Below are 24,750 nucleotides of genomic sequence, written 5' to 3'. Positions count from 1 at the left end.
GAAATTTTAGTTAAAGGAAAGTTAAGAAATGTTAATGAAACTGGGGCCAACTCTTATCCAGAGCTACATTATCGCAGTATCTGGGATTATGCGAGGTAAAAACCATAATGACAATTTTGAATTTGAATATATTTTTTTTATTTTGTCTTTATAAAAATGTCCCATGACTTGTTCCCATGTTTGATCTCTGTCACACTTTGTAGCCACATTTATACACATTTAACATATAAACCAGTCGTACCTCTCATTAGCAGTCACCATATATTCCATATACACATTTAACATATAAACCATTCATATTTCTCAATAGCTGTCACCACATTTATACAAATTTAACATACAAACCATTCACATTTCTTGATAGCTGTCACCACATTTAACGTAAAAAACATCTCATACATTTCTTGATAGCTGTCACCACATTTAACGTAAAAAACATCTCATACATTTCTAGTACTCCATGACATTCAGCACTGTTGTAACAAACATTATTGAATGGCATTTAACCTCACAGATCAGTAAAAACTACTCCACAATGGGAGTTAATTCTATTGGTCACAATAAACCCTGTACACCCGATGTAAGTTATAATGTACTGTTTATGACCTAGTAAGGGCACAGGGCACTGGTCATTATCGGTGGATGTACCCTCCTTCATTATTCTGAAATTTCACCACAGAACATGAAGTTCAAAGGTGAATTACTGGGCACCAACTATACAGTTTGAAACAAGACTAGCTACCTTCCTTGGTAAAACAAGATCTTGCACAGAAGACTCATTGACACATTTGTCAACTTGTCTAAATAAATATTGTTAGAACAAATCAAAATTACACAGGACTAATTGTGCTATAAAAAAAAGAAATGGAAACAGAGAAGCAACAAAACATTATTTTTAGTGCTAAGCTCAATTTTTTTGTTACGAAAGAAGGTTGGGTGACTTCCATATCAGTGCAGTCACTTTTAGTGTGCTGGACAATATTTCTCAGAAATCTTAGCAATATCATAACATAACAGGTTAATAAACAAACATCTAGCTGGTGAATCAGATTTCTCTCATCATTGATATTTAACACTCAGTATAAATTTTGTACCTATACAATGTATTACCACTGAGCTTGTCTGTAATTCCTTTACAGGACACTTAAAAGCACTTGCTAAAGAATAAATAGAATAAGTCATTACATTTGGAAAAGAACAAAATATATATATACATAACAACATGTTTATATTTCAAAGTGGACACAAAATTATGAATGATCACAGATAATACTATGACTTGATTACAGTGGTAAGCAGCTGCCTTTCATGGATAAAGTTTCAATTTCTCCACACCTCATTAACCCATTTACCCCTGAAGACACATTTAGATTCTTCCAGTTCAAATGCTGGAATAGCCCATTTTAGAATTTCAGGGGTGAATGAGTTAATATTGAAATTACTTTCATATTCAATCAAGAGAACCATAGAATACGAGTTCACAGTAATGATTTGTTTCCACTTTTAGTTATAAATGAAATAAATATTTACCAAAATGATATGACACAAAAATAATTTACATTCTCTGTACAAATTAAATCCGTTGAAGGACCTTCAACGACTGCAAATATAAGGCTATTTTATCACATGATGCTTTGGAGTGAGATGGCGTGTAAAGTACATCTTGTACCTAGCAAAATAATGATCAAGCGATGAAAAACGTCCTACATGTCAATACAACTGTAAAACTCATAAAAGTAGACTGATCACACAATATTAACATGTCTTCAAAGGAAACTTTGGTACAACAACCCTGACTTTGAACTGCTTGGTATATCAATCCTGGACTTCATTGTAAAAAAGATGGATGTACTTTTGTCATAGTGTAGGTTCCGTTTTTACAGAGGTAGGCTCAGTTTTCACTACTGACTTAATGATCGCCATAACACTGTCTCTTTCCTCTTCCGCAGCCTCCTCCTGACCTTCCTGCTCTTCCTCGTCATCCTCCGGAACAAACAGCTTTGTGTTGTTAACCTTGACCTTACTCATGTCTATATTGGAGACTGGTAGCTCGCCCAGCTCCTGTCGGATCTGCAAGATGATTGGATTTGCCTCCTCCTTTATCTGCTTTGTCAATGGATTTTCCAATGGAGCTTTGATGGGGGTAGGAGTTGGCTCCAGTATACTGCCCTGTAATGATAAAGTAATGTTAATTATTGTTACGTTGTATTATGTAATTGTAGAATGATTAACTTGATTTAATTAAGGTGGAATATATCAACTTTGACAATGTCAAATTGAGCTTATATCACTCATATGTTATCTAGTGATCTTATTTTTCATACAATTACAATGCCCTCTCCTGTTCAGGAATCCCCCAACTTAAAATTCTCCATAAGAAAGCATTACAGAAGTTAAGGGTAAAATCTTAAGTTAAGGAGTCTTCTTTAAATTATGTTATGTTTTCCTATAGAGAACTAAGTTAAGAAATTACTTGAAGTTAAGGATCTTCACAAAACTGGGCTCTGCTACACTTTTATTTTTTTTTTTAAAGTGGGTAAAAAATCATACAAAATATTTTTTCATCATGTGTATATGATTATTTATAGTTTATAATGTCCCATAATTAACATGACTGTGGATTGGCTAAAAATGTTTAGGCAGTTTTAAAGTCTTACCTCTTTTTCGTCTTCATAACAAATGGGATGGTATGTCTGTAAAAGTTAAAAAAAAAATGAAGTTAATCCATAGTTATATAGTTCTTGTGACTTTGTGATTTTAATGATTCAAAACTTTCCCAGTTAAAAAATATTTGATTTATAACGATATGATAATTTAACAAGACTGGTGCAACCATGTTTTGATGATATGGATTGAAAAGCTGGGATTATTTCTATAACAACTGTATCTCAAACTACACTACATTTTGACACCTTCTATTACATCCCTATATGAACCATGATAACATGGACTCAGCTCCATAGTTTGTGGACCAATGTTTTACCTTGTTCTCCACCCGAATGGCGTCCCGGAGATGCCACTCTTCCTGATCCTCATTCCAGAATTGCTCAAATGGATCACCGCAAATTTCACACACCTGATTATACCAACAGGGAAATAAAATCATTAATTAATACAAGTTTAGAAAATAAGAGAGAATGTGGATATCCATTGTAACTAGAATACTCAGGAAGGGCCCCACTAAATGACTGACTAACCAGGATATCAGACTACCACTGGTAAGTCCCACAATAATATGTAGTACCTCATATGTAATACCTAATTACGTACAAAACTTTCATTATTTTCTCATTGTTAAAATCACATCTTGATATAGAGCCCTTTATTCAACAAAAATGGTAACAAGATATTACACCTTAGTGCTATAGGTACCAAGGAAGGAGAAGCTACCATTGTCTCTGTATTGATATTTATAAAAAAATTTATATATTTTATTAATTAAAATGAGACTTACATCACCCTTATCCTCTCCGGTAGCTGGAGGACAGTGAATTATGGATGTGCCTTCTGGAGTATTAACCACGGTTTCCTGAGCAACCTTCGGAGCGCTTGGGGCATTAGCTGTAGCTATCATCTTCTCAAACACATTACTTCGTCCTAGAAATATGTTTAATCAATTACTATAAAATGAATCATTGAAGTGGTCATGGCGACTTTTTTTCCCTCAAAACTAGCTAAAATCAACATATTCAAATCTGATACAAAATTCATATAGCAAATACAATAACTTTCACAGATTTTAAATGTTAAAATAAAGAGGCCCAGGGGCCTCAATGGTCAATTGAGTTCTGATAGAGAATGTCACAAAGATGTGCAAACACTGCACCCACCAGCCTGACTTCTCATGCTAATATTTCAAATTAAGTTTGACTCATTTCCCATAAAAGTTGAACACATATTACTCAATACTGTGTTTTTTATATACATGTACAATATATAAACTACATTTGTGTTGTCAACTTGACCTCTCCATTAGGGAAAACGTGAGATCCGTTTTGGCCACTCTCTACGCCCTTGGAGAGTAATGACCATATACACGTAATTCACATTTTGTATTAGCTGTGCTATAGATTTGTGCAAAGTTTCATTGAATTTGCTTCAATAATATTAGAAAAAGTAAAAATATAAATACCTTTATCTTCAGATTCGTCTATTTCTTCATATGTAACCCAATCCTGCAAACATATTTTTATAAAATCAATTCTATTTAGTATTAAATACAAGATCTTAAAATCGGTGATTTGCCACACCATGTTTCTGTATCATACCTTGAGATTATAATTATTCATTCTTTTTTTTAACAGTAAAATACAAACAAAATTAAAATTTGAATTCTCTTATATTCTGCTGTTCAACTCAAAAGACTGTTTAGAAATTAGTTATTTATCATTTTTAGACAGTGAAATGCAGCAAAATTAAAATACCCAAAGACTGTTTCATTCTAAACATTTTGTTGGCTCTAAGCTTTTCACTATACAGTGCACCTTTGACTCCAGAGAGTTACATTACAGAATGTGACTTTTCTGGACTGCTGAAATCTGTCTATTTTGTCTTAGTAATCAATAGTCAAAAATGTTTCCAGACATTTCCATCTGGATTATGCACGTTGTGAAGATGGGGTTTTCGAGGTCTCAAAATGATGTGGATAAAGTAAGGTTTACTGTCAATTAGTCCCACTTTCTGGTGATTCTGACATCATACTTGTTGTGATTTTTGTGACATCCCAACTACCAGAAGGTGGGACAAATAGATTGTAAATTGTACTTTACCCACGTCGTTTTGGCATCTCCAAACCCAAATATACCCTATTACTGCTGACTTTAAGTAAAAGAGATCTGACTGTCTCTGTAAATTACAATTGGGCATGTTTATTTTACAATGCCCCTTCACTTCACTTTAGTTTTATCATTAAAATTATAACCCAGGTTTTTATCCACTCACCGATACGTCGTAATACCAGCGTCTGTACTTGGTAACCTTAGCATCGTCTTTGTCTCGCCTGTTTTGTCGGAAATGCCAGTCTAGATGCTCTCGGTACCGGTCAGTCTGTGAGGCCGAGAAACGCTGACCACAAGCTGAGCACTGGATACCCGAGAACAGACTCTGTATGACGCCCTCGTGTAACCTGGTAACAAGAAAGTAGAGAATATCATAGCAATAGAAAGTACAATAAGCCCTTTCACGAGTAGATGTCAAACATTAATTCAGTCAATTCTGAACTAAATCGCATCAGTAGAACTTGAGAAGTTCAAAAAACGTGTTTTCAAAAAGGCCGCCATCTTGGATTTCAAAGATTCAAGCAAGGCTCTATCATTTCCATGATGAGAACACTGTTAAACAAGGCTATGAAACGGAAAGATGCTTGAAAATGTTTTGTGCATCAATGTTATGAAGTTAGTAAAAATTTTAAGAAATGAAATACCAATAATAACTACTCCATCAGACACTTAAGAAATTAAGTTAAAAGTGATTTCATCTTTCATTTCACTGTGATAATTCTTAGTGGTGTGAGATCTTGTTACTTACTGTTTTAATTTGTCGGTCTTCAGTTCAGTGAGATTAGGAACATCTTTTATCTTTACTTGCTTAAATACCTGCAAAAACAAAAGTTAAGATTAAAAGATCCACAAACAGAAACTATCAACTACATAGTATTTAAATCAATCATCCAGCTATATTTAAAAAATAGCAAACAGATCTTTACTAGGAATATCAATGCTAATAGTAATGAACAAATTATACCAGGTATGCAACAATCAGCACAGAAATTAATTACAGGTAACAATCTGTAAATAATAGGGAAGCTATAACTGTTAGGTAAACCATACTTTTTTAATCTGGACTTTATTTGTCTTAATACTTTCAAGACGGTTGGTTTATTCTTTTAGTATTTTTGCCTATTAATATCATAAATTTTTGTGAACTCTAATTCGCCCCAAAACATTTTGTGCCATACCAAGTTGTTAATCCACCTTACATGCGCTCTACTTACAGGTTTAATGAAATTTTCTTTCTTGATTGCTTTCGGATTCTGGGTTTCTGTTGGTGGGGTAGGTGTTTCCTCTGTGGGTTTCTCGCTCTTATCTTTTCCTTGGATGATACCTGCTGCCATTAGGCGCTGCAGTAATGAGTCTATGTTCATCTGGTTACCAGCTGCTGGCTGGGCTGTAAAACAAAACATACAACAGTTAGCAAACTCATGTTTTGCATCATAATGAAAAAAAGCTGATCAACTAATGTAAAATAATACATGGCTTTAATGATGCTTTGCTAAAATCTATATAGATAATGATGCTTTGCTGAGATGTATTTTAAGTATAAAATGTTTGGCTGAGATGTAATGTATATATAATGATGCTTGGCGGAAATGTGTTTTATGTATTAAATGTTTGGCTGAGATGTAATGTATATACATGTATAATGATGCTTGGCGGAAATGTGTTTTATGTATAAAATGTTTGGCTGAGATGTAATGTATATATAATGATGCTTGGCCGAGATATAATCTACACACTAACCTGGGACCTGATTGGGGAAGCCTGCCTCTCCTGAACCCACTGGCATCATACCTACAACAGTAATACAACACAGTTAAACATTTTTCGATTAATCATTAAATTCTTTCAATGTTCTACTCGAACAGAGTCTAATAGTTTTAGCACTGCAGTGCGAATAGAAAGCTATCAATCAATTCTGTAACAATTTGACTTCCATCCAAGGTTTCAGACACATTTATGCCTCAATAACTTTTTATCCGTATGCCCTCAATGACCCAATTTAATGGACACATTTGGCCTATTGCATTCAGAAATATATGATGCACTAAGAATGATTTTTATTGTGGATTCAATGATATATGGCTATTGCCTTACCTGGCATGGGTGCAGGTACCACAGGGTTCTGTGGCATCACTCCACCATACGCTGGTCCTGGTTGACCCATCACAGGCTGTTGTGTCACTGGGTCCATCATCATTGGCCCTGGCTGCATCATCCCTGGCATGAGAGGCTGTGGCTCCATTGGACCAGCAGGCATCATCATTGGCCCACCAGGTTGAATGTGCTGTGGTGCCTGTGGGCCTGGGTGTCTCATTGGCACAGCCTCAGGCTCATCAATTATTTCATCTAAAATCTTTACCTCGGGAGGAGGACCCTCTAGCCTCACATACACGACACGGTTCCCTAAAGATATCTCCTTTGCTGGTCCACCAAATTTCACCTCAAACCACTTCCCGTCCAATATCACCTCATGGGCTGGCCCCCCAAAAGCCAAATAATGAGGCCTGTTATTGACACGAATTTTCACACAGTCATCCACAGGAACAAGATAATTGACGTTATCGACAATAATCTCTCGTGGAGGACCATCAAAACGAATTCCCCTTTTCTTGTTGTTGATGACAATACAGGGGACAGCTCTGTCAAGTTTAAGTTCACACATTGTGCCATCAATCAGAATCTTTCGTGGTGGAGGATCAAACCTGAACTCACATCGGTTGTTGTCGATGAAGACATATCTTGGAGGTCCACCAAACACTCCCATCTCTTTGTTGTCCACAAGGATCATCAGATCACGACCGTCGATGCGTATTGTGTGCTCCTTATCCTTAATGACGATAATCTTTGGTGGAGCATCAACACGCAGATCTCTCATTATACCGTCAATCCAGATGTTGCGCGGCAAACCATGATAGAACATTTTCAGAGTCGCACGACCAATGTTAACTTCCCTAACCATATCCCCAAATCGATACACAATTGCTCCATCCACACGTATCGCTCGTTCATTTGGATCAGCAAACACTTCTATGAGGCGTCCCGCTACCCTTATTTTTCTAGCTGGTTGCCCAACTGCTATGCCATATGGTCGCCCGTCAATAACAAACTCTTCATTCTCATCCGGAGCGTTGTATCCCACAATTCTCCTCCACCTTGGGTCTGTAGAATGCTGGCGTTTGATGTATGGATCCTGACGAGGTGGCTCTTCAAATCTTGGAGGACCCATATGTGGTCCTCGATTATTGAATGATCCATTCCTTCCACGAGGCCCATCGGGTGGTCCGTCGCGGTTGTACCTTGGTGGATGGTCATGGTAACGTCCGGGAGGTCTACCCCCAGCGAAGCCATGGTTATCTTTCCAGTGACCACCCTGATTATGCCAGTTTCTACCTTCCTTATCATTATAATTCCAATCCTGGTCACGACCTGGTCTTGGCCTGGGTCTGCCATCTGGGCCGTGCCAGTCCCTAGGAGGTCGGCTATTGTCCATCGGAGGTTCAGGTCGTCTATCATAATCCCTCATAGGACCTGGCCCATGTCGGTTATCAAAGTCCCTGTTGGGGCCATCTATGATATGAGGAGGTATTCGTCGGTCATCAAAGTCAGGACCATGTCGACTATCAATGTTTCTTGGATCACGATGTGGACCTGGCTGGTCTAGTGGAGGCGTTTGTCTCCTCTCCATGTTCTGATCTGGTCTGTGCCTATTATCAAAGTCCCTGATAGGCCTATCCCTGTATCTTCTCTGGAAATCTGGACGGTCATCGTAATTCCTGCCCTGAGGCGGATCTTTAAGCGGAGACCTGTACTGCCATGCATCTCTGCCTCTGCGGTCTGTGTCATGGACTGGACTTCTAGACCCCTGAGGGTAACCCTGTCGGTCTTGCTGCCGTTGTACGTTATCTAATCGAGAAAGTTGGTGAAGCAATTCTTGGTGCATATCATGACTCAAATCTCCAGACCGTCTTCGCTGTTCAATCTGCTCAAGGATCTCCTCACGGTGGTCTAGTTGCAGGGCTGCAGGTATATGGACAGGATTACTAGGGTGTCGGTTATCATAAGGTTCCTGGTTAACGGGTGGACGAGCAGTAGATGATCGTAAGTCAACATCCTGAGGAAACGGTTCATGCCTATGATCCACATCTTTTAGGGGATCTGATTCTGAGCTGGTTCTTCGGTGGTCAACGTCCTGGGCAGACAAGTCTCTTTCCTTCTCGTGGTCCAATTCGTACTTGAAATCACCAGGGTGATTTTCACGAAACTTCATCCACTTATCATGGTAGGGACTTTTCATTGGGGGACCAGGCATATCTCTTTGGCTTCTGTAGTCTTGGTCTTCAGAACCAAACAATGAGCTATTAACAGAATAAAAGTACATAGATACAAGTGCATTGGAAGCTACACATTTATTAAATAAGACATTTATTAAATAAGTTCCCTACATACAGTAATTTGTATTAATGCCCTGGGTGCTTAGAGGATTGAATACCATAATAGATAAATCATGATACATGCATGTTCTCTTATAACCTAGGGGCGAAATCTTAACTTGTTAAAATCTTACTGATTGAAGTACAAATCACATTTTGTTGATTTGAGAACCTAACCAGCTATACAAAATTACTGTAAACTTACCAGATGTCCTCGTCCATCAGCTTAGCTGAGCTAACATCAGGTTCCTCCTCTAGACGAGGTTTCTTACTCGGTGTTTCCTCTGAAGACTCCTCCTGTTTGTCCTCATGCTCACGTTTTAAACTATCCGACGTCTGGGATGGCTGGACCGTCTGCCTATCATCAACATCCATATCCACGTCAGGGTTCACTATTGGTGGGTCCACTGAGGTAGTTGGCTCAACAACAGTCTCCTCCATTTTTTCAGTCTTTATTTCGTGAACTTCTTTTTCTGCAACTGGTGACGTTTCCATTATTTCAACAGGTTCTTTTTTAATTTTAACATTTTCAATTTTTTCACTCTCAACCTTCTTTTCCTCTACCTCTTTCTCAGCCTTTTTTCTGGGTTTCACTGAAGATTTCTTACTTTCTTCCTTACTAGTTTTAGTCTTTTCTACTTTTTCTGATTTATCCTTTTCCTTTGATTTACTTTTTGACTTTTTTGACTCGGGAGATTTAGCTTTTACTGGTGACCGTGATCTTGTTCTAGCTTTAGAACTTCTTGTTGAGCGCGAGCTTTCTCTTCTCCGATCTTCAGAATCTTCACTACGACTACTCTTCCTGCTGTCCTCATCTGAATCTCTGCTGCTCCTCTTGTGACGACTGCTATCCTCTTTATCACTTTTCTTAGATTTTGATTCAGTTTTAGAGTCATTTCTGGTTTTTGCTTTTTCCTCTTTTGAACTATTATAGCTTGATCGTGGACTATCCCGCCGACTAGATGAAGAGGATGACTTACGATCTTTACCGTCTCTACTGTCTTTTTGATCACGATCTTTTTCCACAGATGAGCGTTTCGAGTCAGAATGGCGGCTACTTTTAGCGTTGCTAGTCTCACGTTTCTCACTGTGTTTACGGTCTGAACGCACATCACGACTTGACCGTGAACTTTCTTTTGTGTCCTTTGACCTGTGGTCAGATGATTTCTGGGAAGACGATGATGAACTCTTACTGACTTTATTATTGTTTTTTTCATGAGTTGATTTGTCAGTACTAGAAACTGGAGTGTCATTTTTAGGAATGGCTTGGTTATTAATATTAACTATAGGAGGTGGAGGTACGGGAATTCCCATCCGAGCAGTGGGCATTGGGAAGGGCAACATGCCTGGTAACATCACAGGGCGAGCCGCCGGCCCACCAGGCATCATGTTGGTCTGTTGTTGCATATTCATCACAGGTGGAATGTACCCCGGCATCATTCCAGGTGGCATCATACCGGCAGGTGTCATCATATTAGGTAATGGTGGCGGCGGGTAGGCCATCATGGAATTTGGTACAACCAATGAGGTCGGTACCGACACAGAATTATCAGCCACTGTAGTAGCAGGAGCAGTTTCTGTATTTGACACCGCAGGTGGTTTAGACTCAGCAACACTCTTGCCTTTCAGTCTTGGGTCTCTAACTGCAGAGCGAGGGTCTCTGGATGCAAGGCGAGGATCTCTAGTTGTGGACCGAGCAGAAGTAGATGTAGTGACGGTAGGTTTAACAGTCTCTGACTTGGAGGTCACACTCAGAACGGGTAAATCTGACTTTTCTGTCGGATTCACAGCCATGTGAGCAGCTTCTGGATGACTTGCTTTACCTGCATTGATCTGGGAAAATAAATGAATAAAAACACTTTGCAATAAAAAACTAAAGACTTGGTCAATTAAGCAAACCAATCGCTATAAAATGACGTATGCTAGTTGAACTACTGACATTTAAATGCAAGTTAGACTATGCCTTTATGTTGCCCTACGTATATATAAAAGCCCTAGCTTTACATTAGATCCTATCAGTGTTTGATGACCATGTTTGATCCTTGACCCTATCTGCAGTTCTATTGACCCTATCTGCAGTTCCATGTTTTTCTTTGACTAGATACATTTGCCAGTTTTATTGATATTACTTCACATTTAACACAAGTTTTTGATAATCAAGTTCGACATTTTATCCTACATATTGTTTTCCAGCTTGAACTTTGACCCTACCTGTTTTTGTTGATCCAGTTTAGCCTTCGTCTCCTTCAGTTCCAGCTCAAGGCGCTGTTGCTGCAGTTTGAGTAGCTCCTGCTGCTTAGCTATGAGCTGTTGTCTCATCAGAGCTTCCTGTTCCTCAGTAACGGTATCGTGAATTATCAACTCATCATCATCTAAGACTTCATCTTCCTTTTGTTGCTGAAATTAAATAATACATGAATTTATATGGACTGAATTTTTTATGGACATAACAGCATAACTTTACTTTTAAACTATGGTGAAAAAACAACATGTACTCTTTGATGGTCATTGCTGCTTTTGAAAATGACCTACACTGTTCCCCAAAAGTGGTCTCAAATATTTTTGTTAATCAATGAAAGAGATATCTATACTTTATGTCAGTAGAACTTGTTGGTCAAGATTGATTGCATGAAAGTTATTACATCAAAGTTAAGCTTGAGAGATATACACTCAAACTTTTATTAAATGTTGGTGAAAGATAGGACATCACTCTAAATTAAGAGGTAGGAAAGAAAACACTAGCTGTAAAATCCTAAAATTAGTATACCTGGTAAATAAAATTAACAAAGGCTATCCCTTACAGAATTGAAATATTTGTAGCAAACTTGCTGCTGCAGGAAATGTTCACAACCTAACAAATGTTTTTCTACCTCCAATATGTGAAGAGAGGTCCTGGTTAACCATACTGCAAAACCCTACTTTCTGTCAACTGAACTCAAGTTTAGGAGCCATTTTTTGTTTCTGTGGCTGTACATGTATGGATCTATATTCTATTGTTTAGATCATTTGTGGATAGATGTCCAGACCTACCAGCTTTCAGAAAGACTTCTCCAATTAGCTACATCAACATGTCACAATGCCTGCGACAAAATTGCAATTATTTGTAAGACTTAATTTGCATACGAAATGTCAGCTTAGTTGTAGTAATCAGTTGCATTAAGAAGCTTTTAATTTCTAAAGGGATAGCATATGTCAACAAAAAATTATACCTCTCCACAAAACCTACCTTTGCAGCCAGGAACTTTGGGTTAACATGGATGCTACTAGACTCTACAGGCGGTTGAGCTGTGATGGGCCAAGCTGGATCCAAAAGATTTACTCGTACGTCTATGGCATATAATTTCCTGTTTGGAAATATTTCGTTCCACGTCTGTCTTACTTTGAACATAGATTGTCTCGTTTTCTCATCCACCTAGCGAAGGCAACCAGAGCACCACAAAGTGTTATTACAGGCTTAAACAACAGTTCTGCTCGACAAGTTTTATGCAGCCATCCCGCTGAGCTTCTTTTCGATATTCATCAATATCATGAAATGTTAAATAAGGAAGGCAAATATAATAGGTATTTTTTTCAATGTTAAAGATTCAATTAGAATCACACAATGTAATTTATTATAGAATTACCAAAACTGGCTTTTAGACCCAAACTTCATAGGTAATATAGCACGTTTGCAGAAATTTACCAGTAGGATACCCAGAAATCCTCAGAAAAGGATGTTGTCCCCACAAATCAAGTTATTGTTTTTGACCCAATAAGTGCCCCTATTCCTATTAAGCGCCCCTCCCCTTTTTTTTAAGGATTCAATTTCACTTGAAGGTACTTCAAATTAAATGAACACTGAAAATATGAAAAACATTGTTTTCCTTAATGATTTCTTTTGCAAATTGATTTTTAGTTTACTCTGTAGTTTTTTATGGAAAGCTAGTCCAAATTTTATTCTATTTTTATCACCCCGCTTATTTGCTTCAATTTCTTAAGCTCCCTGGGCAGTTATTGGGTCCAATACGGTACCAATAAAAACAATTTTTTTTCACTTTCTACAATCTTTAGCAGAGATGAAAATGGAAAAATCTGAAAAAGACTGAAATTTATGTTTTGAGGGGAAATTATATGATATTACATGTACCAGGAGCCTATTTTCTGAAAGTCAAAAAGGATGAAATCAGCCGATCGGCCGAACATTTTCATGCCTGCTTTTGCAAGTAGTGAATTTGACATACATATGCAATCCAAAACAAGAACTGTAAGGTGGATCTCTGTAATGCACACACAAATTTTCTATTTTTAGTAAGTGACTTGTGACCCCTGCAGCTGAGAACCAATTTGTTAAGGTGAAAATTTTCACTTTATCTGCTGTAACAGGTAACTTATGTTTTCGCGTAGAAACATCTTTGAGAACAACACTGCCAATACCAACAATACAATGCTTAAATCTTTAAACCCAATATTAAAATTGATTTGATATATTTATTAATTTTTGTTTTGGAAACATAATGATCCCTTAATCAACCTTCAAATATATAAAGTTAGGACATCAATAATTTATCTATGGCTTAAAGAAAAAACTTTCTTCCTCAATGGATCAAATTTAGTCAATCCAAAAGACAATTAAAAGATGATCTCTATATAAAAAAACATTATTTCAAAAGGACCCAAGCACCTAATTCTAAATAAAGTATAGTTGGTATGCATGTACTAGAAGCAAAACACACCCGGCTACCAATTGTTTTATTATGACAATGTATAAATCATATATACGTAGTCAGATCTGCCTTTACAGCCACCTTCGCTTGTTAAGGCCACTATTATGGTTGATTTCAACACAATTTGACCTGTGTATAAAGACCACTTGGCTATGAATACCTATTTTCCATTGTCACTTGGGTGGTATCTATAAAGGGTGATGATTATATATCAGTAAATACCAATTACTGTCCTGATGATAAAGATTCCTTAACTGTGCTCTGTGAATACGAGTACAAATTTAGCTTTATCGGACATTTTATAATTACAAAATGGTTACCGTAGCTACCTGAAGATTTTCCCACATAAAAAAATAACAACACTTTGTTCCCAATAAATTCAAACATGACACAAGTAGAACCAAAGCGTAATGTTTTTTGTTCCAAGATGTCAGTTTTCCAACATATCCTGCTTGCGCTTTAGCAAGACCAAATTTTAGAAATAATCCTGGCATATATGTTTCTCCAATGTTAGTCATGCCTAAAGTGTTTTTCAGTTTCTTCTCATTGGACGATTTCTTCTTATGTGAAATTAAATCTCCTTTTGGAATTGAAATTAAATCTCCTTTTGGAATTAGGACAGTTTTCAGGAGTCAACAGCATTTAAGTGAATTTGTACTAAAATTTGAAACAACTTTATATGGAAATGAGGCCAATATATAATTGGCTCCCAAGAGTTGCAAGTCCTGCATTGTTATATTGAATCGTCATCTCTTTTTCTTCCCCCATTTTCAATAATACACAAGTATTTGTGCTCCTTTTCACAGAATGTGCCAAAGAGTGATCCAATGGCCAATATTGCTGTATGATCATTTCTTCATATTATGTTCCATTATGAAAACAATTCAGTGAAGAGTGTTATTTAAACTCCAGCGAGATCCATATCAGTCAAAAGAAAGACAAGTCTATTCTTTGCTTTTAGTTCCTTTCTATTGATCCATTTGATAATACTTATAAAGCTCATATCCTCTAAAATAATTCTATGCATTTTACGTACATGAGAATGTGAGGGTTTTTGTCCCTTGAAAAAACTTGATCATAATCTAAGACTGAAGTTTGTGGTGTATATATCTAAACTAGCAATGGTAACCTGTTTTCTCTTCATTTCCTGGTGCAGGTCCTTGTTTTAACATGTTTGAAGTTATATTGGGAGAAGCATAAGTAAATTGGGATGAACTTGTTAATATGTTAATATTTAGGATGTTGTCCAATATTGGGAGTATCCTCTTTTGGAGTACAGTGGTTACACTGGTACTGTTGTGACGCCTAGTGGTAGCCAGTAACCACCAATTTTTAAATGGTATTGGAATCCATTTATATGACAATCAAAGTATAGTAAGAAACTCCTTGATAAAGCACTTACCATATTCGACCCCAATAAGTGCCCCCGTATCTATTAGCGCCTCTCCTCCTTTTCGAGGCCTCAATTTAACTTGCATTGATTTAAATATAGACTAAAATTATGTAAACTGTGAAGATTTCTCTATTTGATCTCTTTTGTATATTGATTACCAATATCTTAGACATTTTTCGAAAAAAATTTGGTCCTGTTAAGTGTGCCTTCAAGTTTCATTTTTTAAATTGCCCTGGGCATTTATTGGGTCGAGTAGTGATTTTTAATAATTATAAGCCTTTTAGCTAAGTGACAGTTCCAACAATAAATACATCAGTATATTGGTCAATCCTACAATTTATAAGAGTGAAGACAAAATACAAGGTGAACAATGGACCTCATTGGCAGGCTCTTGTAATACATTAAAGACAGTCAATAAGTCTCATTTTAATTGCGGGTGCAAATTGAGAAAAACTTTTCTGATCCAACACAGAAGGTCGATTATCCACTTTTTTTTTTTGGTTCCCTAACCATTTTTTATTTCTTCTCTAATAGGGTAATCGTTGATGTGAAACAAGTCAAATGAAATTAAATAGAAAGCAACAGTATGCATTTTCCTTGAACATTGATAATCATGATCTTTACAAAAAATACCACATGGATACCACACACTAGTCAGTTTAACTTAAAGTATGAACTCCCCAATTGTTAAGAGTTCCACCCAAAATATCTTCCTGCTACATCCATTTTCTGCAATTATTATCAGTGTACGTAGTAATAATTCTATAACAGTAGACATTATTGTACAAGATTTCTAGGTATATTAATTAAGCCTGGTGTCAGACACCGTATGTTACTATTTCCGATAACAAAGTAGATACGCCCTATCACATGTTTTCTATATTGAAAAGTACAGACTTTACTGCAACTTGCATATCCTCCATCATTGCATGCCAATTTTGCAAGCAATATCAACAGTTTGTTTTAGTTTGAAGGCCCAACGACAACCAGGGTCTTTTAGGACCAAAAGACAAACAAGTAAAAGACCAAAAGAAAACAAGTCAACAACATATTAAGATAAAAGTAGACAAAATGTTGTGAATTGCAAAATACTTTTTTCTGTTAAAAATATGACACGCTTCACAAGTTTGAGTATCCTTATGCACAAAGGACACTGGATGCTAACCTTTTCAAACATGCCACAGAAAACTGTGATGATGTTGTGAGAGAAGAGACTCGGGTATGTGGTCTTGGGCAAATTCTTGACAATGGAATCAATTAGGTACAGTGACGGCAACTTCTTCTTTTCATCGGCCTGTGAATACAGAAAATAAACATGAAGATAGTAGAACAAATCCTTGGTGTCCCTTAAAGGTCTGGCGGAGAAGCATCTGCAATGAGAAAGTACAATTGTTATGACATAAGATATACGCCTTCAAATCTTCATCTTTTGTCTGGCATACAAAACTTCTGTGACAAAATTGACTCTCTTCATACTTACTGGGTTTTTTTCAATTAAGAACAATATGAAGTTTTTAACTGCATGTTGCTGTATTGGAAAAAAAATCAATTGGAATGGTACATGTATAAACTATGCCTCCACCTATTAGTCTACCTAATTCAAATACCCTGTAGGTTTTTTCAATATAACATTTACATCAATCACATTGATAATTCAGATAAAATTTCTGTGAAGTGAGACGTTCCAGATATTCAATAACTGTTCAAACCTGGTACTCGGATAATTCTGGTATATGTTACCATTGGAGTATATTCAGGTCATGTCCAGTAAGTCGAGTCTATACAATTAGGTATACATGTAAAGGACATGTGCTGCATTCAGTTTATTATCATTTGTTCTATTTCAGCTAAGTTATAAAGTGCAAAAACATACAATGATGAGACTTAAAGTAAATTCATCCAAGCCATTTGAACATGAAATATGGTCTTAAACATGGAATTTTTTGAAAAATAAATAAATAAAGCTGAATGTTGCACATGCCCCCGAGTCAAAAGTAGTCTTGTACAGTGTCAATAATTATTTGAAAATTATATTGTAGTTGAAGGAAGTGACCATCATAACTTTGAATATTCCATGAACAATTGCAAGATGATACCCAGTTAAATGTCAGTTGTTCATATTTCATGTGCAGGTTTCCACCTTTTCATATATATGTGATCCACTATTACTGAAGAGATGAATTATCCAACGATATAATTGGATTGTCAGTTTCAGATAGGTTTGGTTAAAATAAAGAAAACAAGAAACAACATTTTACATCATTCAAATGAGTATCAATGAATAATGTGATTTCAAAAATAGGGGGAAATGGAAGCGACACTTGAATACATTATTCAAAACCTTCCTACATCTCTTTCAGTGATAGTGCATCATTTTCAGGTCCACCGTTTTCCAATGTTTGTAGCTGGCATGTATTTTCCAATGTCACTTAACTTTCTTGATTTTTGTTAGATGTTGATTGACATTCTTCCAAAACATTATCATAACATAATAATTTTGTTCATATAACTGTCAGGAGATATAGAGGCCAAGTGGTGTAGAAACATCAACACAGACCCTCCATCTCTGAATTTGGAATTCATATCCCACCAAGGGCAGTTGCAGGGTACCAGTACTGACCACAGGAGGTGGTTATATTCCAGGTACTAAATGTATGGCTTATTTGTGCTTCCTAAACATCAACATTAATCTTGCATTGGATTACATTTTACATGTTTTGGTCGAAAAGGTTGAAATTCTTATCTTGGAAAATACATAGCACAGCCTTTGCTTTCAGTCATTCTCTCTATAAAGTAGGTCGATGATTAGTCACCCATGAGCTTGAAAAGGTTGCATATTATATAAATTCATTTATGGTTTTATAAAACGATAAAAATTGGTTAAGAATGTGTCCATTAGTATATAAATTTGCCCTTGGTGTTCAAAATATTTATGCACTGCAACCACATTCAAAGTCATGCTGACTTATATTAGTTGGCATTGTTATGGGAAACAAATATCAACACTGCAGGATTTAACATCTTTATTTCCTCTTTACAATACATATTGCAGGAATCCTCCAGAACTGTATTTACTACCTCCATCCTGTTTTACTCCAAAATCTGCAGTGATCATTAACTTTACTGTCCATATACCTACTCTGTGATTACACACAAGTTAGAATGTAGATGAAATTAGGTGGATGAAATAGTTGTAAGGTGATACAAAAAGTTCAAATGGTATGATTATCTAAATCATTTGAGTAATGTCAGAATAAAATCTTTTCTAATTCTATCGATAACCGACAAAGGAATAGGTCTTTCTCAAAGGAAGCAAATATTAGCATAGTTTACTATTTACAATGCTGAGACTAAATTTGGTAGATATGTTTTCATTTTCTCTGTAGCAGCGTCACTTTTACCTTTATAAGAGGGCTCAGTCTCACTGACCCCAGGGGGCGTTTTAGCCTCATTCTGAATGTTTATGAAGGTATAATGTAACAATAATTGAAGTATCACACACATTCTACAGTTAAATACATAGTAGTGGTCAGCTTGCCTACATTCACATTATATATATAATATGTTCCCAAAAGGTAAATTGGTTATAACTTTGCTGACAGGAATGATGATCAGGTAGCTATATAGTGACTTGTTTGATACTCTATGTGCATCCTATATGACCCTGTGGGAAGACAAGTTACTTTTTGCCTTGCCCATAAAAGGTGTTACTATTTCAGATTGCAGCATCAACAAATTCTAGATCAGATGAGCCAAAGCAGATGTTTAAGGTGTCCTGTAGCTAAATTTCAAATTACTGTAATATCGGATGATGATTTTTGATACAAATCTAAACGAAAAGCAGGATCAATGCATAGGTGCATTGAGATGCTAAAGCCTAACTTTACTCCAAGTTTGGTTACATATTTAATATATGGCTGATATTTTTCGGAAATTAGGTCCAGATTTAGAGCAAAACTTGAGGACAATTGTTGGTGTTGCCATTGTTGAAGAAGTAAATCATCTTTTGTGACTTGTGTCACAGGCAAAACAAACTAATGTTTCAATTTTTTGTTCCACGCAATCGAGTTGATCATTCGCGACGGACATTGCAATTTTCAATATATCCCACAAGAAGATGCACTTTGCCAGTAAAAGTTGACATACAGATAGAACATTATATATCTATAAGCCATTCCAACATCAAATATAATCCAAGTATATATCCATAAATGTCGGTGTTTATTTGTAAAATTTAGAAATACTTCCGTGCGCAGGAATTGTAAGACATGGTTTAGATACCCGATAAAATTTAGTGAACAAAAAAGAAATTCCTCAAGTAGATAATAAATTAGGAATTCAGTCTTCAGGGATGTGATTGATCCTATCAGCAGGAGGAGGAAATTGCTGGACTATTGTAAGGAAACCTTCCTCTTAAGTGATTAAAAATGCCATTTTATGATGGTTCAGATCACATCTGACATGATTTGTTTCTCATGAATATTGTTCAATCTGGGGAAATCCTCTGAAAAGAGGAAGATTCTCATCCTGAGGCTTGCAGGGACAATAAACTTGTCATAACTCATTCACCCCTGAAGATACATTTAGACTCTTCTAAATCAGAGACTAGACCAGTCCAATATGAAAATTAAGGGGTGAATGAGTTAATATTGCAAAAACAGACATGTTGACTCTACTTTAACATATTTAGTATGACCTAGAGACTTGTTTCGATCAGTATTGTTACAAATTCCGTCAGTTTTTATGGTCTTGTCAGAATTGGAAAATAATTACTTTTCACAAATTAGTCAAATTCATAAATGAAATTACATATATTTTTCTAACATCTGAAGTTTCTCTGTCATAAACATTTCATGTGTGTAAAATGAGTCATTTCAAATTACTTTCTGCAAAAGTTATAGATTCAACACTATTCAAAACTTGTCCGCATGATAATTGTGAAAGATCTTCTGAATTGAGGTTTTCAATTTTCCTTGATCAGGAATTTCCATTATCAGTATGTTTCATGAAGAGGAATATAAAACCAACAAATTTTTTTCTAATTGTATGCTCAGTGAATTTCCATTCAATTGTTGACTTATTAGGGTCCCAAATTTGAAAAATAAATAATGGTGCTAGCACCAAGAGTACCATGGACTGGATGTTGTGATGTCTATAGAACTACTGCAGTGCCACATAAAAGACAGTATTAATCAAGTGGTTTTCCAGTGTTAATCGCAAGTAAACCGGATCTCAAAACATTCATTATTAATTATACACTGAAAACAAAATTCAAAATTGGAGGTACACAAATTACATCATAAAATGTTAAAGATGAATTGCTTCTTGAAGGATAATTTCACATGATTACAACTTTTCCTTAAATTAATCAATATGATATAAACCAAATTTAAACATATAGGCTTTAGTTGGTGCCATCTTAATTTGCTTATTGTTCATCAATATGAGATAAAACTGGAAAACCACTGGACATAAACAATATAATGCAATAAGAGTAGAATTGACACAGGGCTGGACATCGGTTAGGGTAATGCATGGATTTCTGAACTTCTTCACCACCACTCTGGTATGGTCGGACATAAATGGGATCTCTTAGTCATCATCAGTCTTCTAACCCCTGGACGAGATCTCTCCAAGTCTTCGCCAACACATCTTCACAAGCATTTGTCACTACACAGGTCTTCTCTTGTTACTGCCGACACATCTTCAGGATCTTCAATCACTATATATACATTGGACAATATAGAATACATTGCACTGCAGTAGTTCTGTTTACAGGACAATCCAGGGCATGAGAAAATCTAGAAATTTATAAATGATAATCTCCACTGACTTTTTGGTCATTAACGTCAGAAGTCGGTCTAGGCTTGCACATTGCTAATCAGATCAAACTGGTTGGTGAATACCTTTTTTCAGTAAATAATGATAATTTTTTGTGGTCATATACTGTGTAGCATGAATGATAGTTAGGTGTTTGAGCAAAGACTAAAATGTCCCAAACCACTTTACGATAAGTGCGCAACCTGAACTTGGCACTTTCAATGTTTTGTGGAGTTTTTGGTAAAGGAAAACTAAGCACATTTTGTTTAGTTTAAATATAGTTTCATCAAATCAAAGGGGGATTACTACATTTAGACATTTGCTCTAAAGATAACTTGTCAGTATTTAATGAGATATAAATTACGAATGAACATTAGGAAAATAAATTATTACTTTACACAATTTATGCAAAACACATATTTTCCATCTAACTCTATTTCTGTATCATCATACAATTTTATATACAGTAATCCCCCTTTAAAAACAAACATGTTGTGATAAAGGTCTGAGTGATAGGCTGGTGATAGAGTAATTATGTATTTGACCTCCATCGCTTTATTTGTGAATCATGAATTTCATGATGTTCAGACATATCCATTTACTCTAGTAATTTATGTGCTACAGTTCTCTTCTAATGGAATAAAATTATCTGCTGAACGCAAATAACTACTATGTCCAAATCTCCTTTATCAAATTTCTTTGCAGCAATTTAGACAAATATACGAGAAAAGCTAGGCATGCTAATATTTTCTCCAAATGTGATGTGCAAATTTTAGAGCTCATGGACAGCTGAGGACAGGTCATTAAGGGCCCGAATATAATACATACATGTAGGTATAGAATACTCAGACAATATCAGAACCAGTCAGGTCTAGTAACATATACTGGTATATAATACATTATAATGTCCAGTAATCAGCACATCACCAGTGACAAACAAATGGACTGCAGCCCACCAGTCACTGCAGTCCATTGTCAAAATAAGTGGCCAATATCGGCTTCACTATATAAAAGGTAGTTCAACTTATGGGTTTTCAGGGTTCACACTACATCTTGGCCATTCTTGCCCCTTTGCATAGAGAACAAATAATTTCATCCAAGGACAACATTTTCCACACTATATTGCAAGTCCAAATTGTTTGGGATAAGCATTTAAAACTCGTTTTTGAGGCATAATATATGGGTATTTTAACAGTGAGGTGTGAGTGTGACGTAATAGCATGAACCAGTGATCATGACTTTATCGTCAAAGCACTTTAAGTAGTAGTGCTTGATAGGCAAGCCCCTTGAAGACTTTGATTGGAACTAATTATCAAGTTTCAACAGGATTTGTTTGGCAAGAATATCTCCAGAATGTCGATCATGATTGTTTAACGATAGAATGTTTTAAGAAAAATTTTGCAAGAAAGATTATTTCTTGTATCACTAGATTTCATTGAAAGAATAGCGAGAAAATCACAAAACCGTGTGAACCTTGGGGCATTACCATGATGTCACATATTTTTTTTTTTTCCAAATGGCTTTACCATTACAATTGTAATATGCCTATTCAAAATGACGAGAGCGGCGAGCTGGCAACAGATTATTAATCTTGTGTGCTGTATCATTATCATTTGAGTAAGAAAAATATTATAGAGTAAGAAAAATTATGGCACAATATCCTTAAGAGGCTAGGGTAAACTCAACCCAAACACATTTTTTTTAATTTCACTTTATAAAACCAAGTAGTCTACCAAAGAAAGTAACTGCAGAAGGCATCAATCAACATACCGGTATGTGATGATGTTGATTTTCTCTACACTTCAAGAGTGTAATAGACAATAGGAATGTTGACAGCTTAAAACAAATGAATCAGGGCTTTTTCTACATTATTTGCAGTCAAAACTTAACCTCAAATACTTCATGCACAGTGGACCCTTGATAATCTGAACACTTCTCTCCCCAGCCCAATATTTCCATATTTTCTAATTTATCCAATATTCCCAATTTCATTAAAATCATATATGTTCATGGCTTTGGTCATCTGAACATCTGAAGGTACCACAATATAGGTCATGTTCAGTTGACCTGAGTCGTATGAATACTCATCTAATATAGGTCAATCAGAAGTGCTGTTTAAAATTAACTTTGGCGAGTCCTTTAGATACAAGACATAGATTGCACATCACAACAATTGTTTAAGAAATGACAGACTTTATATGCAAACTATTGTTATGCATGTTTGGTTATTCTCAGATCTCATCAGTCATCATCACATAGCGTGAAGAATATTGATGCAATGGACCAATTTTGCTAGCAAGAATCTGATTGGCCAATCAGAAGGTCATAACACTGTGACACAATTGCAGTACCTTCAGATGTTCAAGCAACAGAGACAACAAATATGCCAGGAACAGATGATTTTAATCTGATAGTAATTTTCCAGAGTCCTACATTCTGTTTATTTAGTTGATGATCAAATTTGCTCTTGAATAGATTTATCCAGAAAAGTGAGCTTTCCTGGCTATCACCATTCAGATTGTCTTGGTTCCACTGTACTTATATTCTAATATTTCATGGAAAAAGCCCTGTTATCCTACCGTCAATTTGTCGATGTCCTTATAGCAATGACAATTCACAATCTCTGATTGCAATCTGTACATAAATACTGTTACAGCAAACAAATTCAGACCTAATGATACAGTTTGATTTTGCAATTTTAAAACTTTTCATTACTGCGCAGTTGTAACTGTCAACAAAAATACAGACACTGCATCGTCATCTTTATTCATATATCAGCATATTATTGTACACAAATAATTTATACAATGCTAAAAATGGGATAAAGACAACAAAACAAGCTGCAAAATAAAAATTAAGAGATGATGATAATCTTGAATTACACAATAAATTACATACTTTTTAACATTTACAGGATAGAGTTTAGAAAATGGGCAATCATTTCCTATTAACAGCTGTTTGGTTACGACATGTCACGTGTCCAAGGACGGGGGTGAAAAAGTATGAGACACCGACTAAAATGTTAATCAATTAATTCAAAATAAAATAAAGTATTACAATTATTACATTAGAAATCAAAATATAAAAGACCTGATTTATATGCGTTTCGATCACTTCTACAATGTGAGACGCATATTGCTCGTTTTCTTCGGCCAGCATGGTCAGCATGTTGATAAGTGGTTTGCTGTTGCACGTCAAATCCACCAGAGATGACTGATAGTCGTTGATAACTTCGTTCTCCATCTTCAGTAAGGAATAGAGAGCAGTTTTTTTTCACATAAATGTAATAATTACACTTCCATATTGTCCAAATTGGGGGTCATTTCGCCATTCTGTGTTTTCTTTCTTCTCCAACCGATTGCAAATGGCGAGAGCAGCTGACGATGACGTCAGTATTTGTAAGGCGCTAGGTGATTGGTTACCAATTTTGAACGACCCAATCAACACATCGGTTTCATCTTACACTAGGATGTGTACATGATAAAATGCCGTTTCAATTTTTATTGTACTGTACTGTATATGATGTGGTCCGTATTCCAAAGTCCATTTCAAAATGATAGAATTGTTGTTGTTTTTTATCACAATATGACATCTACATAATAATATTTAAACGTTTAAATTTACGT

At 35.9% G+C, this 24,750-nt stretch overlaps 1 protein-coding gene across 1 annotated transcript; it reads right to left on the bottom strand.

Moving 5' to 3' along the window:
• Positions 1 to 403: 403 nt before the first annotated feature.
• LOC138328093 (pre-mRNA cleavage complex 2 protein Pcf11-like) lies at positions 404 to 24,705 on the bottom strand. The gene is made up of 15 exons (XM_069274710.1): positions 24,215 to 24,705; positions 16,470 to 16,598; positions 12,435 to 12,620; positions 11,420 to 11,605; positions 9,414 to 11,041; positions 6,873 to 9,133; positions 6,519 to 6,569; positions 5,993 to 6,165; positions 5,527 to 5,594; positions 4,942 to 5,125; positions 4,133 to 4,175; positions 3,455 to 3,597; positions 2,984 to 3,076; positions 2,658 to 2,693; positions 404 to 2,169 (listed from the first exon to the last, which is right to left on the bottom strand). Exons 1-15 carry the CDS (start codon positions 24,365 to 24,367, stop codon positions 1,858 to 1,860), a joined length of 5,646 nt encoding a protein of 1,881 aa, XP_069130811.1. The 5' UTR covers positions 24,368 to 24,705; the 3' UTR covers positions 404 to 1,857.
• Positions 24,706 to 24,750: the final 45 nt, after the last annotated feature.

Source organism: Argopecten irradians, chromosome 7 (genome assembly GCF_041381155.1).
Source record: "Argopecten irradians isolate NY chromosome 7, Ai_NY, whole genome shotgun sequence".
Classification (NCBI taxonomy): domain Eukaryota; kingdom Metazoa; phylum Mollusca; class Bivalvia; order Pectinida; family Pectinidae; genus Argopecten; species Argopecten irradians.
The sequence above is the reverse complement of the archived record's forward strand: the minus strand, read 5'-3'. Positions and strand labels throughout refer to the sequence as shown.